Raw genomic sequence first — 15,066 nt, 5'->3', positions numbered from 1 at the left:
ACTCTAATAGGAAGCAGAATTTAAGAGCCACAGCCCATCCCTACCCTGCGACACCCAGATCTTGTCTGCTTTAATAATGTGTTAGAGACACAGTCAAGTTGGAAGCATTCGAGTTCTCAGGAGAAAGAAGATGAAGAGAAGCTTGACACGTCCAAGCCCAGCTCTATCAACCATCACATTCATGACTCTACTCATAGTCTCGTGTTACAAGCAACTGCAAGAGAGTTTCACATAAAACATGGAAAAAAAAAGTTTGTTTGTTTGTTTGTTTTTTTGAGACAGAGTCTTGCTCTGTCGCCCAGGCTGGAGTTCAGTTGCGTGATCTCAGCTCACTGCAAGCTCCGCCTCCTGTGTTCACTCCATTCTCCTGCCTCAGCCTCCCGAGTCGCTGGGACTACAGGCACCCGCCACCATGCCCGGCTAATTTTTTGTATTTTTAGTAGAGACGGGGTTTCACCGTGTTAGCCAGGATGATCTCGATCTCCTGACCTCGTGATCTGCCCGCCTTGGCCTCCCAAAGTGCTGGGATTACAGGCGTGAGCCACCGCACCCGGCCAACAAAGTTTTTAAAAAAAATAAATTTAGGCTGAGCACCGTGGCTCATAGCTGTAATCCCGGCTCCTCAGGAGGCTGAGGCAGAAGAATCGCTTGAACCTGGGAGGCAGAGGTTGTAGTGAGCTCCACTGCACTCCAGCCTGGGCAACAGAGTGAGACTCTGCCTCAAACAAACAAACAAACAAACAAATAAATAGCGCAAGGCCCCCTGAACCTATACATTTAACCCAAAGGTCTGGGCGAACTTTATTCTCACGGGGAAGGCAGGCATGCAGCACGTGCATCCTGCACTACTGTTGTGTTGTTTGCTAGAGCAAGGAACTTGTCTACCCCTCGTCCAGCCTCAGCCGCAGACAGCCACCATTCACCCGGGGGTGCAGGAGAGCAGCACGCTTCTCCATCCTGAAGCCTGTGTGCCACCCCAGCCCTTTGATTACCTTCAACTTTCTCCTGCTGTAGAACCATCGCCACAGCGTGCGAACATGCGCTGACACATTTCTTTCTCTTTATCCACGTAGTCCCTGTAATCGCTGGAGAGGGAAATACACACTCATTAGAGGAGGTCTGTGTTTGGAGGAGGTGACATCTGGTGGCTGAAATTTTCCACTCACATCCAGAAACACTGAAAATTCATCAGGACTCAAACTGAATCGGGAAGGATGGAAGTAAGCTGGAGAAGTGGGGAGGCAGGGAAAGCTCCCACAGCTGGCCAAGGAGCCAAGCCCCTGGACAACAAGCCCGTCATTGGAAAGGACGGCCGCCTTGAAGGGCAGGTGCCTCTGGCCATGAGGCTCCAGGCTGAGTCTCACCAAGCGACGCCACACCCTCAGCAGCCTCTAACCTCTCCTGATTTTCTCACTAAAGAATGACCAGATCTGACAGGATACTTCTAAATACTAGAAAGGAAATTGCTGGCTAGTCCTAAAAGGCTTGAAATGTAACCTAAGAGATACTCACATCTCAGACACTGATGCCAAGCAAGATTTAACTAGCAATCTGGACTGAATATTTAATATTAAGACAAGTAGAGAATTTCACCATTACAGAAGAATATATACCTTAAAAGCCATGTACCTATTACCAAGTGATGGAGTTATGGGGGACTCCTCTTTATACGTAGATATTTTCAAGGGTTTCTACAATGAACACAAAACTTCTATAATGAGAAAAAATTACATCACGAAAAGACTGGTGTGCTTAGTCATGTGGGTAACAAGGAGGTCAATCTATGGGTATGAGTCAGACCCGAAAGGCCTGTTTCTGGTTGCACAAGGACCTAAGAGGAGACCTTTCTGCACTTGGTTAGGAGCAGTGGTTCTTGGTGGAGCACGCAGGGAAGAGCACACCAGAAGACTCTTTTTAAATGACACCAGGGCCGGTCGCGGTAGCTCGTGACTGTAATCCCAGCACTTTGGAAGGACGAGGTGGGGGGATCACCTGAGGTCAGGAGTTTGAGACCAGCCTGGTCAACATGGTGAAACCCTGTCTCAACTAAAAATACAAAAAAAATTAGCCAGGCGTGGTGGTACATGCCTGTAATCCCAGCTACTTGAGAGGCTGAGACAGGAGAATCACTTGAACTCAGGACGCAGAGGTTGCAGTGAGCCGAGATCGTGCCATTACACTCTAGCCTGGGTGACAGAGGGACTCCATCTCAAAAAAAGAAAAGAAAAAAAAAGAAAAGAAAAAAAAAGAAAAGTTACACCCTCCCGCCTCTCTAGGGGGTGCTTATTTGCGGTAGGGGAAACAGAAAGGTGGGCGATGATGGAGATATATAGTTTGGCAGTCTGTCCCACCTGCTTTCTGGGAACTGCTGGTGCAGCGCACTGCTAAGCACTTCAGAAACCCAGCTGCAGAGGGGGCTGCCTCCTAACACTCTGGGCAACACCGCCAGACCATCTTTTACCCAGGTGGACACACCAGAGTTGCAACCCCACCCATCTCCTCTCTTCATGCTCCTGCAAACACAGCTCACCTAGCCAGTTTCTTCAGCTCGTTATTGATGTTGTGATTGAAGGGTTGCTCCTTCTGGGCTCGAACTAGAAAATCCCGGGCCTTTTGATACTCAGTCAGGAGAAGACAAGCCTGTCCCAAGGAGAGAACTTTAAAAACACAGTTAGAAAAACAGCATCTGGCTGGGTGCAGTGGCTCACGCCTGTAATCCCAGAACTTTGGGAGGACAAGGTGGGTGGATCAACTGAGGTCAGGAGTTTGAGACCAGCCTGGCCAACATGGCAAAATCCCATCTCTACTAAAAATACAAAAATTAGCTGGGCATGATGGTGCACGCCTGTAATCCCAGCTACTTGAGAGGCTGAGGCAGGAAAATTGCTTGAACCCAGGAGGCGGAGGTTGCAGCGAGCCAAATTTGCACCACTGTACTCCAGCCTGGGCGACAAGAGCAAAACTCCATCTCAAAAAAAAAAAAAAAAAAGAGCATTTATGCAGTAGCTGAGTTGAGCACTCCTATTACCTTTTTCTGGTTGTTTATTCCCAAGTCACTGGCTTCCAACTCACCTGTCCACACCTGAAGAGGGCCTTGGCATTCTTTTGGTCAATGATCAAAGCCTGCTCTCCATAGCGCAGGGCTATGGTGGGAAGGTCTAGCTTCAGGTATGTAAAGGACAGGTTCAGGAGAACAGGAAGCTTGGCGGCCTCCACCAGGTGCTGCTCTTCAGAGGGTGCTGATCGCTGGCGCAGAAGCAACAAGGCCTGTGCAGAGGCAAGGCAGACGGTCAAGAGGAGTAACAGCCTTACCTACAAAACCCTAAACAATCCACACACAAAAACTATCAGAGCTAAAAACTGGCTGTTATAGGTTGTAAGACACAAGATCAACCTAAAAAGTCAGGTACATTTCTTTTTTCTTTTTCTTTTTTTTTTTGAGACGGAGTCTTGTTCTGTCACCAAGCTGGAGTGATATCAGTTCACAGCAACCTCCACCTTCCGAATAGCTGGAACTACAGGTGTGCACCACCATGCCTGGCTAATTTTTTCATATTTTAGTAGAGATGGGGTTTCACCATTTTGACCAGGATGGTCTTGATCTCCTGACCTTGTGATCTGCCCACCTCGGCCTCCCAAAGTGCTGGGTTTACAAGTGTGAGCCACCACACCCTGCCAAAAGTCAGGTATATTTCTATGCTCTAGCAATTAACAACCCAAAAATGATATTAAGAAAACAACTCCATTTACAATAGCATCAAAAAGAATACCATAAGTAGCAATAAACTTAAAACAAATGATACACTTGCACACTGAAAACTACAAAATGTTGTTGAAAGAAATTAAAGATGGCCAGGCGCAGTGGCTTACGCCTATAATTCCAGCACTTTGTGAGGCCAAGGCAGGCTGATCACGAGGTCAGGAGATTGAGACCATGGTGAAACCCCATCTCTACTAAAAATACATAAAATTAGCCGGGTGCGGTGGTGTCGCCAAGCTGGAGTGATCACAGTTCACTGCAACCTCCGCCTTCCGAGTAGCTGGGAATACAGGTGCGCACCACCATGTATTCCCAGCTACTCAGGAGGCTGAGGCAAGAGAATGGCGTGAACTTGGGAGGCGGAGCTTGCAGTGAGCTGAGATGGCGCCACTGCACTCCAGCCTGAGTTACAGAGTGAGACTCCATCTCAAAAAAAAAAAAAAAAAAAAAAAATTAAAGATGATTCAAATAAAATGGAAAAACATCTCATGTTCATTAATTGGAAGACTTAATATTAAGATGGTAATATTTCCCCAACTGGTCAACATATTCATGCAACCCTACCAAAATTTCAACATCCTTTTTTGTAGACACAGACAAGTTGATTAGATAATTCATACGGTGGCCAGGTGCGGTGGCTCACGCCTTTACAATCCCAGCATTTGGAAGGCCGAGGCGGGCAGATCACCTGAGGTTGGGAGTTCGAGACCTGCCTGGCCAACATGGTGAAACCCCCTCTCTACTAAAAATACAAAATTGGGTGTGGTGGCAGGTGCCTGTAATTCCAGCTACATGGGAGGCTGAGGCAGGAGAATCACTTGAACATGGGAGGCGGAGGTTGTGGTGAACCGAGATCATACCACTGCACTTCAGCCTAGGTGACAGTGCGAGACTCCATCGCAAAAAAAAAAAAAAAAAAAAAAGTCATATGGAAATTCAAGGGACCCTGAATAGCCAAAATACTCTTGAGAAAGAACAAAGCTGGAGAACTCATATTTCCCAATTTCAAAACTTACTAAAAGAAAAAAATAAACAAAAAACGAAACTTCCTAAAGCCACAGTAATTAAGACAGTGTAGCACTAGCATAAGGACAGACATGTAGATGAATGAAATCGAATAGAGTCCAGAAATAGATTTATATATCTATAGTCAACTGATTTTCAATAAGAGTGTCCAGACCATTCAATGGGAGAAAATAACTGTCTTTTCAACAAATAGTGCTGGGACAAGAGGCTATCAACATACAAAAGAATGTTTACCTCACACTAGATGTAAAAATTAACTAAAGTGAAGCATAGCCCTAAAAGTAAAAGTTAACACTCTAAGACTCTGCACTCGATTCGGCAGCACGTATACTAAAAACTGGAAAGACAGGGAGAAGATCGGCATGGCCCCTGTGCAAAGATGACATGCAAATTCATGAAGCATTTCATATAAAAAAAAAAACTATCAGACATTAGAAGAACACATAGGTGTAACTTTTTGTGACCCTGGATTTGAAAACGGTTTCTTAGATATAACACCAAAAGCACAAATAACCAAAGAATTAGACTTCATCAAATTATAAAACGTTTGTGTTTCAAAGGACACTACCAAGGAAGTGGAGACAGCCCACAGAACGGCATAGAGCATTTGCAAATCCTATATTTGTTGAGGGTCTAGTATCCAGAGCACATCAACAACATTTACTCCTCAGTGTAAAGACAAACGACCCAATTTTCTGATATGCATAGACTCTGAATAGACATTTTTCCAAAGACAGACAAATAGTCATTAAATGCATGAAAATATGTCCAATGTCATTAGTCATCAGGGAAATGGAAATCAAAACCACAGTGAGACATCACTTCACCCCCACTAGGATGCCTCACTTTAAAAATACAAAATAAGTATTGGTGAAGATGTGGAGAAATTGGAAGCTTCGCACATTACTGGTGGGAATGTAAAATGGTGCAGCTGTTGTAGGAAAGTTTGGCAGTTCCTCAAAAATCTTGACAGTTCTCACATGATCCAGCAATGGTACTCCTAGGCACATACCCGAGAAAACTGAAAACAGGCGTTCACATGAGAACTTGTACATAAATGCTCACTGCATCAGTCATAATAGTCACGAAGTGGAAACAACCCACATGTCCAGCTGACGAATGGACAAAGAGCAGCAGAGCCATCCAACGGAAAAGCAGCCTCACAAAAGAACGAGGGACTGGGCACGGTGGCTCATGCCTGGAATCCCAGCACTTTGGGAGGCCAAGGTAGTGGATCATCTGAGGTCACAAGTTCAAGACCATCCTGGCCAACATGGTGACAACCCGTCTCTACCAAAAATACAAAAATTAGCCAGGTGTGGTGGTGGGTGCCTGTAATCCCAGGTACTTGGGAGACTGAGGCAGGAGAATCGCTTGAATCCAGGAAGCGGAGGTTGCAGTGAGCTGAGATCATGCCATCACACACCAGCGTGGGCGACAGAGACTCTATCTCATAAAAAAAACAAAACACAAAAAAGAATGAGGTTTGTACATGCTACAACATGGATGAACCTCAAAGACATGCTAAGTGAAAGACGCCAGCCACAAAATGACACATATTTGACAATTATAGTTACACAAAATGTCCCAAATAGGCAAATCCATAGAAACAAAGGAGAACAGAGGCTATCTGGGACCAAAGAATTGTGAGTTTCATTTCGGGGTGAGGAAAATGTTCCAGAATTAGATAGTGGTGATGGTTGCACAACTTTGTGAATATACTAAAAACCACTGAATTGGACACTTTAAAAGCACACATTTTATGGCATGTGAATCATATCTCAACAAAAAAATAGTAAAACAATAAAAATGGGTGAAGGCAGAGCCTGCACTCCCTGGGAGTCCATTTGGAAGGTGCAAGTAGAATGGAAGAATTGGAAGGCTGGGGGCGGGGGGCTCACACCTGGAATCCCAGCACTTTGGGAGACCGAGGTGTGCAGATCATCTGAGGTCAGGAGTTCAAGATCAGCCCGGCCAACGTGGAAACCCCATCTCTACTAAAAATACAAAAAATGAGCTGGGCGTGGTGGTGAGTGCCTGTAATCCCAGCTAGTTGGGAGGCTGAGGCAGGAGAATCGCTTGAACCCGGGAGGTGGAGGTTGTAGTGAGCTGAGATGGCACCAATACACTCCGGGCTGGGAGACAGAGCATGACTCTGTCTCAAAACAAAACAAAACCAAAAAAAAAAAAAAAAAAACCAGCCAAACAAACAAACAAAAAAAACCCAAAAAACAGAAGAACTGGAAAATGTGTCCGGAGATGGCAGCACAGGCAGAAAGTCATGAGCCTTCCTTGGTCTTCCCTTCCATCTCTAAACTCTGGGCATTCACCAGGCAAGTTCCCATCAACTGTCTCCACACCTACCGAATGGATTCGGGTCCCGTTCACATCACAAGCTGGAACCTCACGCCTGAACCCTGCTCTCATACCCAAATGAAATTGTGAAGCCAGTTGTCACCTGGAAACAGTTTTCTACAGGCCCGCTTACCTGCTCATTCCCATGAGTAATCAAAATTGAAAGTAACACATTCATTTCCCAGTTATTCCTTGGTTTAAAATTTTTTCTCATACCAGGAAGCTTCAAGTAATTCCCTTCTTCTGTTTCTTTGATCTCTTATATATACAACTTCATCAAGTCTAACCATCCATTTTGTGGAAGTACTTCCAGAGCTTTTTCTTCTATTTGCACAACTCACAACTGCTTTAACACATTCCCGGATCCCGTTAACAGCTTTAGGCGCAGCACACCCAGCACAGTGCCTAACATGAAACAGATCCTCATTAAAATGAAGTTTGTCATTTGACATGTCCTGCACACAGTGGTGTGACGGTACATGTTTAATAGCCAGCTCTTGGGGGGAGGTGGAGCCCTGCTTTGTAGCATTTGCCTATTCCTGTGCTGTAAATATTCCTACCAGAGCTGATTTCAAGCTACCAAAGTGACATTAACCAGGGCACAAAACTCCTGAAAATTTTACAATTGAAATTTTGAGTTTTCACGAGCTCCAGCACAACTACTATCTCTTCCCCAAATATGACTTTGATCAACACACTCTTCCTCAGTGGTTCCCTGCCATCCACTTCTTCAAGTCCAAATCCACCTACGCATATTTGAATGTCTTCCTGAATGTGGCCGCCTCCTATGATTCCTTAGATGTAACCTACATTTCTGACTAGGAATCTACCAACTGTGGCCTGAATAGGTTCTGATCACTTCCGTACCTTTGCTCATCTTTTTTCCTGCTGAGTGTTTATGGTGGAAGGGACAAGACAGCTCTCAGGGACCTCTTTTATAAGGCCACTAACTCCATTCATGAGCGTTTCATCCTCATGACCTCATCACCTTTCAAAGGCCCCACCTCCTAATATCACAGATGATTAGGTTTCAACATACACATTTTGGGGAGACACAAACATTCAGACCACAGATATTGGTTAGCTGTTGGAACTGCATTTTATCTCCCTAGATTCAAATCCCTTGAAAGCAGGAACCCCAATACTTCTTGTGAGACCCAGAAAATGCTGAGCAAAAGGTGGAGACACAGTGGTGGTGACAATGTTAGTCCGCTGCTCCAAAGACTGAGAAACTTTGCACTAGGAAAAGACATGCAAAACCTCTAGCTCAGCAAGGCAGGCTCCACACACATCCCTACTTTCTCCATCTCTAAGGGATTAAGATAGGTAGTACTCCAACATGAGCAAAGGACAGGAAAAGGACCAATAAACCCAAGGGGTCAGGGTGGGTGGCAGTGTGGTGACTTCACAGAGTGGTGACAATGTAAAAGGGACTGATCTGCCCCTCAGAACCTGGAAAGACCTGGGAACCGATGGAACCAGTAATTAGAGCTATCTGGTGGGGCTGAAAAAAGGAGGTCAGGCAAAATGTTCCCCCCACCCTCATTGCCCCTATGTGTCCAGATGGCCTCAGGAATCACAAGGTCTACTTTCTGGGAAAATGGAACCAATGAGGCCCTTGACTTGGGGGCAGGCTGGAACAGACGGAAGGAAGGTGAGTATACTGGTAATGAGGCTATGAAAGGGAATCTCAACACCAGACAATGAGAACCTCTGTCCTGCAGCCCTGCTCGGCTCCCAGAATGCTGGTCCCTCGGCATGTGCACGGGGCAGAAAGAGGAGGACTCAATGGACCCTGAGAAAACACCTACGCACTCTGACGTGTGCAGTCTCTCTTTCACCATACTGACACCTGCCCCACCAAGTACCTGGAGTTCCCAATCAGCTCTGTGATGTCTCTTTTAAATCTTAGTGATCAAAGATCACCAGCCATTTGAGGAAAGCCTCCGTGAAAGAGGGGGCCTCCTGTCTCCCAGCAGCTGCTCTCCCTTCCTTCATAGTAACAGGACTTTTTTTTTTTTTGGCCAGGAATATGTACAACCAGAATATAGATATTTGCTAGCCTTCTTTGCAGCTAGGCAAGGCCTGGAGAAGAGGTTCTGGAAAACATAATTCAGTAGAAGTGTCATATGACAAGAACCTTCCTTAACAGAGCCGTACATGTCCCCAGCCTTTCTTTCCTTCTGCTGCTAGAACTCAGAGACCCTCATCCTGGACTACAAGGCCAGAGTCCCACCCTAGAAATGAGAACTGGGTATGTGAAAATGTCTGGAGCAGAGTCACCAACTGGCCCTGGCTTGCATGCCTCTACTCTAACCTTTTACATGAGTGAGAAATAAACCATCTTTAGGTCATTGACAAACTTAGTGCAAAAGGACACAGTCCCCAATATGTAGAAAAACCAAACAGAAAAAGAATGAGATTAAATTATAATCAACAGTCTAAATATATGAAATAATAGAGTCATGAAACAAGAACAGAATGCTGGGGAGGGGAAGAACAAAGAGCCCTTCAATTTCCTAAAATTTATTTTTTGTGGAGATGGGATCTTGCTATGATGCCCAGACTGATCTTTAACTCCTGGCTTCAAGCCATCCTCCCACCTTGGACTCCCAAAGTGCTGGACTTATAGGTGTGAGCCACTGTGCCTGGCCCCACAATTTTAAATGAAAAATTCATTAGAAGAGGTGGCCAAAAGTCAAGGAAAGCTTCCAGACAATGACACAAACAGGAGAAAAGATGGAAACTAGTTTGCGTGGGTAGGGACAGCCAGAAGCTCAGTGCAGGAGGTCTGATAATAGGAGTTCCAGAAAAAGATGGCAGAGGGAACAAGAGTAAAGTATCAAAGAAATAACTCAAGAAAGTTTCCCAGAGTGGAGGAAAAGTTTCCTGAATGAAAAGATACACCATGGGCTCAACACAAATTTTAAAATACATACACACAGAGGCACATCACTGTAAAATTTAGGAACGCTGGAAAAAATGATCTTCATCTCTACAGAGGAAAAACACAGGTCACGTAGAAAGGAACAGGAACCTAAGTGGTAACAAGATTTTGTTGTTGTTNGAAAAAGTAAGCAGAATGGCAATCACCCTGGCTTTGCTACAGTAATACCAATCTCGGTGCAAACACAAACATTTATTTCTCACTCACTTTATAGGAGGGCAGTAGGTTGATTGGGCTTGCGCCAACTGTGGTTAGGCTGTATGTCTTCTTATTCTAGGACCCAGGTTAAAGCAGCAGCCACTATTTGGAGCATATAATACTCAGAGAGAAGGGCAGAAGATGAGGGGGCAAGAGCTACTCCCCATAAGGCCATTGCATACTTCTCATTCACTCATATTCCTCTGGCAAAGCAACTTCAAAATCAGTGGGACGAGGAAATTGATTGCACCACAGGAAAACGTAGGAAAGGCAGAGAGAAATGAAGAACTGTGAACAAATAAGTTTATCACACCTGAGAGATTAAAAACAATAAAATAATATGACCAAATGTACATTTTTAAAGAAAATATTATGATTGTTAAACACATAATTCAGACAGAAAACTCCTTCCGCCAGTGGTAAGTGGACCCAAATTTTATGGGGCCTGAAACCTGTGCAATTTTTGTGATCATCTTTAGAAAAATATGGTCAAGTACTACTAATAAAAAGTAGGGGGTGTGAAGCTTACATTTAATTAATTTCAAGGTAAATTTGATTTTGCATCCACTTCAAGTAATGTAAAAACAACGTAACTCCATTCATTAATAAAATTTTGGTAGAAAATATATGCTTTCACTTCAAAACTTGTATTAATACTATTCTTTTAATATAAGATACTTTTTTTTGTTTGTTTTGTTTTGTTTTGTTTTGTTTTGTTTTGTTTGAGACGGAGTCTCGCTCTGTTTCCCGGACTGGAGTGCAGTGGCCGGATCTCAGCTCACTGCAAGCTCCGCCTCCCAGGTTTACGCCATTCTCCTGCCTCAGCCTCCCGAGCAGCTGGGACTACAGGTGCCCACCACCTTGCCCGGCTAGCTTTTCGTATTTTTTAGTAGAGACGAGGTTTCACCGTGTTAGCCAGGATGGTCTCGATCTCCTGACCTTGTGATCCACCCGTCTCAGCCTCCCAAAGTGCTGGGATTACAGGCTTGAGCCACCGCGCCCGGCCAAGTCTGTGTTTTTTAAACAAGGAAGTTTTCAGGATCTAAACTTACACTTAACTGTTAAATCATTCTTACCCTTTTATATCTCACTTTGGCATCACAGAAACGATTCTGGCGGAAAAGGTAATTGCCAAACTCCCGTTCTGTAGCTGCCACTTTAAGGACCTTCTGAAGTGGATATTGGTCTTGCTGCTCCTGAGGACCAGAGACAGGAATATTCAGCAGGGAAACCCAAAAGCCATAACACCACAAGCAAAGTGTTAGTACACGTGAGCCCAGGAGTTCGAGACCAGCCTGGGCAACACAGTGAGAACACGTCTCCATTTAAAAAAAAAAAAAAAAAGTAATTGAAAGAAAGAAGTGTTACTACAGCTGTGAGCTCTTCTTTTTCAGATCATGCACTTCTGTTTACAGCCTTCTGTGTTGGAGTCACTTCTGAATCTGACAGAGGCCACACAGGTGTTATAACCGGTCCCATTTTACACACTAGAGCCAGAAGGAAGTCTACTTCTTCAGTCTTCCCCCGATGTTCTCTGAGAAAGCAGTCTCCCAGGGAATTAGAAACTGATGGAGCTTGCCAAGCACAGAAGTCAGTGCCCAAAACCACTCTTTGGCCACCAAGCATCGAACAGGTCTTGGTTTGCTCAGGGCCCTGGTGGTCTTTATGGTCGTGATGCTCTACCCTGGCCATCTTCAGAGTCACCCATAGAGCCTCTTTGGTCCCGGCCCCACCCCCACAGATCCTAACCCAGTACACCACAGGTGGGACCAGGCATCTGCAAGAAACTCTAATCTTGGAAGGATGAATAAAGGGTGAGCTCCCTCACTTGGAGTGCTGACAATTTAGCTGGAGAGATACCATGTGAAGATACAAAACCTGGGAAGGACCTCTAAGGCCACAGATAGAGTCAGTGTGAGATGGCATGATAAAGACAGTGCCTGTGACTGCTGACGGGGTCAGAAGCCCTGCATCTAAGGGACAGGGTTAAGTGAAAGGCTACAAAGAGGAGGCAAGACTTAAGTGGTAAGGACAGTGGCCATACATTCCAGTTTGCCTGGGACTGTCTCAGTTTAAACCCGACGTCATGGGTAACCCCTCCAGTGAATGGCCCCTTTTACTCTCACCTGTGCTGGGCTGGACAATCAATTATCTAGTCACCCTAGTTATGAGCTACCAATGCCTGCCTTGCTGGACACCAAACAATGATGAAAAGCAAGTGCTGTCTCACAGGGAGAACTAGGCAAAGGGTGACCGGAAAATCAGTTCAAACCACAAATCCTCCATCTCACAGCCTTACCTCGCCCCAGCGCATTTATCTACACAGGAGAGCTATCACTAAGACAAACACAGACTAGGAAGCAGAGGAACTCCGCCACCATCACACAGGCGCCGCGCGGGGACCCTGGAGCGGACAATCAGCAGCTGGGCAGGCTATCTAGAAGAATTACCAAAAACAGCAACCCATTCGTCTATCTGTAAAGTGCTGACATCTGTGCTCTGGAACTTACAGCTGAGAGAGCACAAAACTTGTCTGACTCAGCAGAGTCTAGGAAGTCAAGCAGCTCAATCTCGAACAGGACAGTGGTGTTTGGGGGGATTAAGGGAGGGCAGCCCAAAGTTCCATAGGCGTAGTTCGGTTTGAACAGAAACCTGGCCAGCTCTCCTCTCCGCATGCTCAGAAGACCCAGCTCCATGCCCCACAGTGTAATATCTGTAAGAAGACACAAAGAAGGTGGGTGAAGCTTGCTCAGTATCCTGCTCAATGCTATCAGTTTCTTCCCCTTCTAAGTCAGCAGTACTTTGGCCTCCATGTCTCCCTCACACAGTTCCCTCTTCCTGCAATGTCTTCCTCCTGAGCCTATGCCCAGCTTCTACCGATAGAAATTTTATTCAAACTTCCAGGCTCAGTTCAAATGCCCCCTATTCCAGGAAGCCTTCCCTGAACCTCCCAGCTAGAATTAATCATGCCTCCATTAAGCAGACCCACAACACGGCTTTCACCTCCCAGGCACTCATCTGATTCTACCAAGTGAGCTGAGTGCAGGTCAGTCTCCTCCACTACATTGTGAGGTCCTTAAGGGTGGAGATGTTCTAATCTTCTCAGTACATCCTCTCTTTTCACCATGTATTGTGAGAAGTAAGCATTCGATCGATTTTTACTTAATAAATGAACAAAGAAACATTCCTAGTGGTTAGTTAAGTCAGAGTGCAAAGATACCTTGCCTGTTAAGCCATCTCACAAATGCCCAGGTCTCAAGGGGAGAGAACATGGCTGTTTTACCAAAACCCAACCTCAGCAAAGTCAACTCAAAGAACCTGTGCTCTGAGCAGACTTCCGAGCCTGAGGTATTCTGCCTCATCTCGCCCCTAAACAATCCCTTCTTCTCCAGCTCCCACTCTGAATTTACCCTCTCCAAGTTTCATTAGCCGAGGAGTTTTCCTAAAGTAATTAGAATCGAAGGGTCTGTCCATGTGTTCCAGGTATCCAGAGTATTTCACTAGGATAGAAGAAAGAAAGTAAAGAAAATGGACCCAAAACACCCATGCCTCCATAATATCGAGTCTCATCATCACACAGAAACAACGCGATCAGATGAGCTTAAGCTGCCCGACACCCTGAGATACAGGAATAAATCTTCTCTCTGCATTTTGGGTGCCTGCCCTTCGGCTCAGAGGTTCAAGAGCTTCGTGGAAGCATCACGCAAAGGGGACATAGGGGTCCCTAGCTTTCCTCTTAAAAAAACTATTTCAGGCCGGAAGCTGCGGCTCACACTTGTAATCCCAGCTACTGGGGAGGCTGAGGTGAGAGGATCACTTGGGTCCAGGAGTCTGAGACCAGCCTGGGCAACATACAGAGTCCCCTATCTCTACAAAAATATTTAAAATTAGCCGAGCATGGTGGATCGCACCTGTAAATCCCTTATTTGGGAGGCTGAGGCTGGAGAATCACTTGAGCTCAGAAGGTGGAGGCTGCAGTAAGCTATGATCGCACCACGGCACTCCAGCCTGGGCAACTCAGCGAGCCCCATTTCAAAACAAAATCCACTTCAAACAAAGCATTTCCAACCCCATTAAATGCTTTTTGAAAATGTGGCCTCTCTTTCCCCAACAGAGAGTGCGATGACACGGATCCTGCGGACAAACGGCCCCAGGGCACACCTAGTACCGAAGCATCAGGCACCACCAGGTCTCCAGCTCCTTCTCGGATGACATCCTTCAGCACGCCCCGGTCCCCCGAGATGTCCAACATCCTCTGACTTAACCGCTCGTACAGGGACTGGTGGAGAATGAAAGCCAGGCCTCAGAGCCTCAGACCCACCCGGCCACCCCTCGTCATCGACGCCCCGAAACGTCCGGGCCCTCACCTGGCCGGGGGCGTCGTCCCCTTCCAGGACTCCCTGGTTTAAGGCGCTTCCCACCATGTCCTTGCTGCCCTCCCTGTGGCGTGAGCCTTCAGCCTGGTGCGCCCCGCTGCCCTCCCTAGCTGTGACTTTGGTTCCGAAGGCCCCTTTATACCCAGCAGACCCTACCGATGGCGGCATTCCATTCTGGGGCCACGAGAAGGCACTCATCATTTCGTTCCAACTGCCGCCAACTGCCCTGGCTCTCGCGAGCTCTGGAACTACTTGTGCCGCGCGGTGAGGTGCGAGGTGCGGCCGGTAATGGGAGCGCACGAAACGTGATGGGACACGTAACGCAACCACGCAGGGCACGTTGGGCACGTGCAGGGGCGTGAGGTGGTGGCACAGAATGGGAGCGTGCAGAGCATGATGGGGCA

At 46.3% G+C, this 15,066-nt stretch overlaps 1 protein-coding gene across 2 annotated transcripts in view; it reads right to left on the bottom strand.

Moving 5' to 3' along the window:
• Window positions 1-14,975, bottom strand: part of FKBP6 (FKBP prolyl isomerase family member 6 (inactive)) — a 30,631-nt gene extending 15,656 nt beyond the window's left edge. Inside the window, exons 1-8 of one of the 2 annotated variants that reach the window (XM_017857683.1) lie at window positions 14,819-14,975; window positions 14,448-14,565; window positions 13,697-13,786; window positions 12,797-12,999; window positions 11,363-11,482; window positions 3,073-3,267; window positions 2,531-2,640; window positions 993-1,085 (exon numbers count right to left, since the gene is read on the bottom strand). In XM_017857683.1, the coding sequence (XP_017713172.1) occupies window positions 995-1,085; window positions 2,531-2,640; window positions 3,073-3,267; window positions 11,363-11,482; window positions 12,797-12,999; window positions 13,697-13,786; window positions 14,448-14,565; window positions 14,819-14,863 (972 nt within the window). In that variant the 5' untranslated portion in view covers window positions 14,864-14,975 and the 3' untranslated portion in view covers window positions 993-994. Of the gene's footprint in view, window positions 1-992; window positions 1,086-2,530; window positions 2,641-3,072; window positions 3,268-11,362; window positions 11,483-12,796; window positions 13,000-13,696; window positions 13,787-14,447; window positions 14,566-14,653 lie in introns of both variants that reach the window. The other variant, XM_017857682.1, reaches the window with a different exon arrangement.
• Window positions 14,976-15,066: the final 91 nt, after the last annotated feature.

The sequence above is a fragment of the Rhinopithecus bieti genome, unplaced genomic scaffold (assembly GCF_001698545.2).
Source record: "Rhinopithecus bieti isolate Rb0 unplaced genomic scaffold, ASM169854v2 scaffold_42772, whole genome shotgun sequence".
NCBI classification, from domain to species: domain Eukaryota; kingdom Metazoa; phylum Chordata; class Mammalia; order Primates; family Cercopithecidae; genus Rhinopithecus; species Rhinopithecus bieti.
The sequence above is the reverse complement of the archived record's forward strand: the minus strand, read 5'-3'. Positions and strand labels throughout refer to the sequence as shown.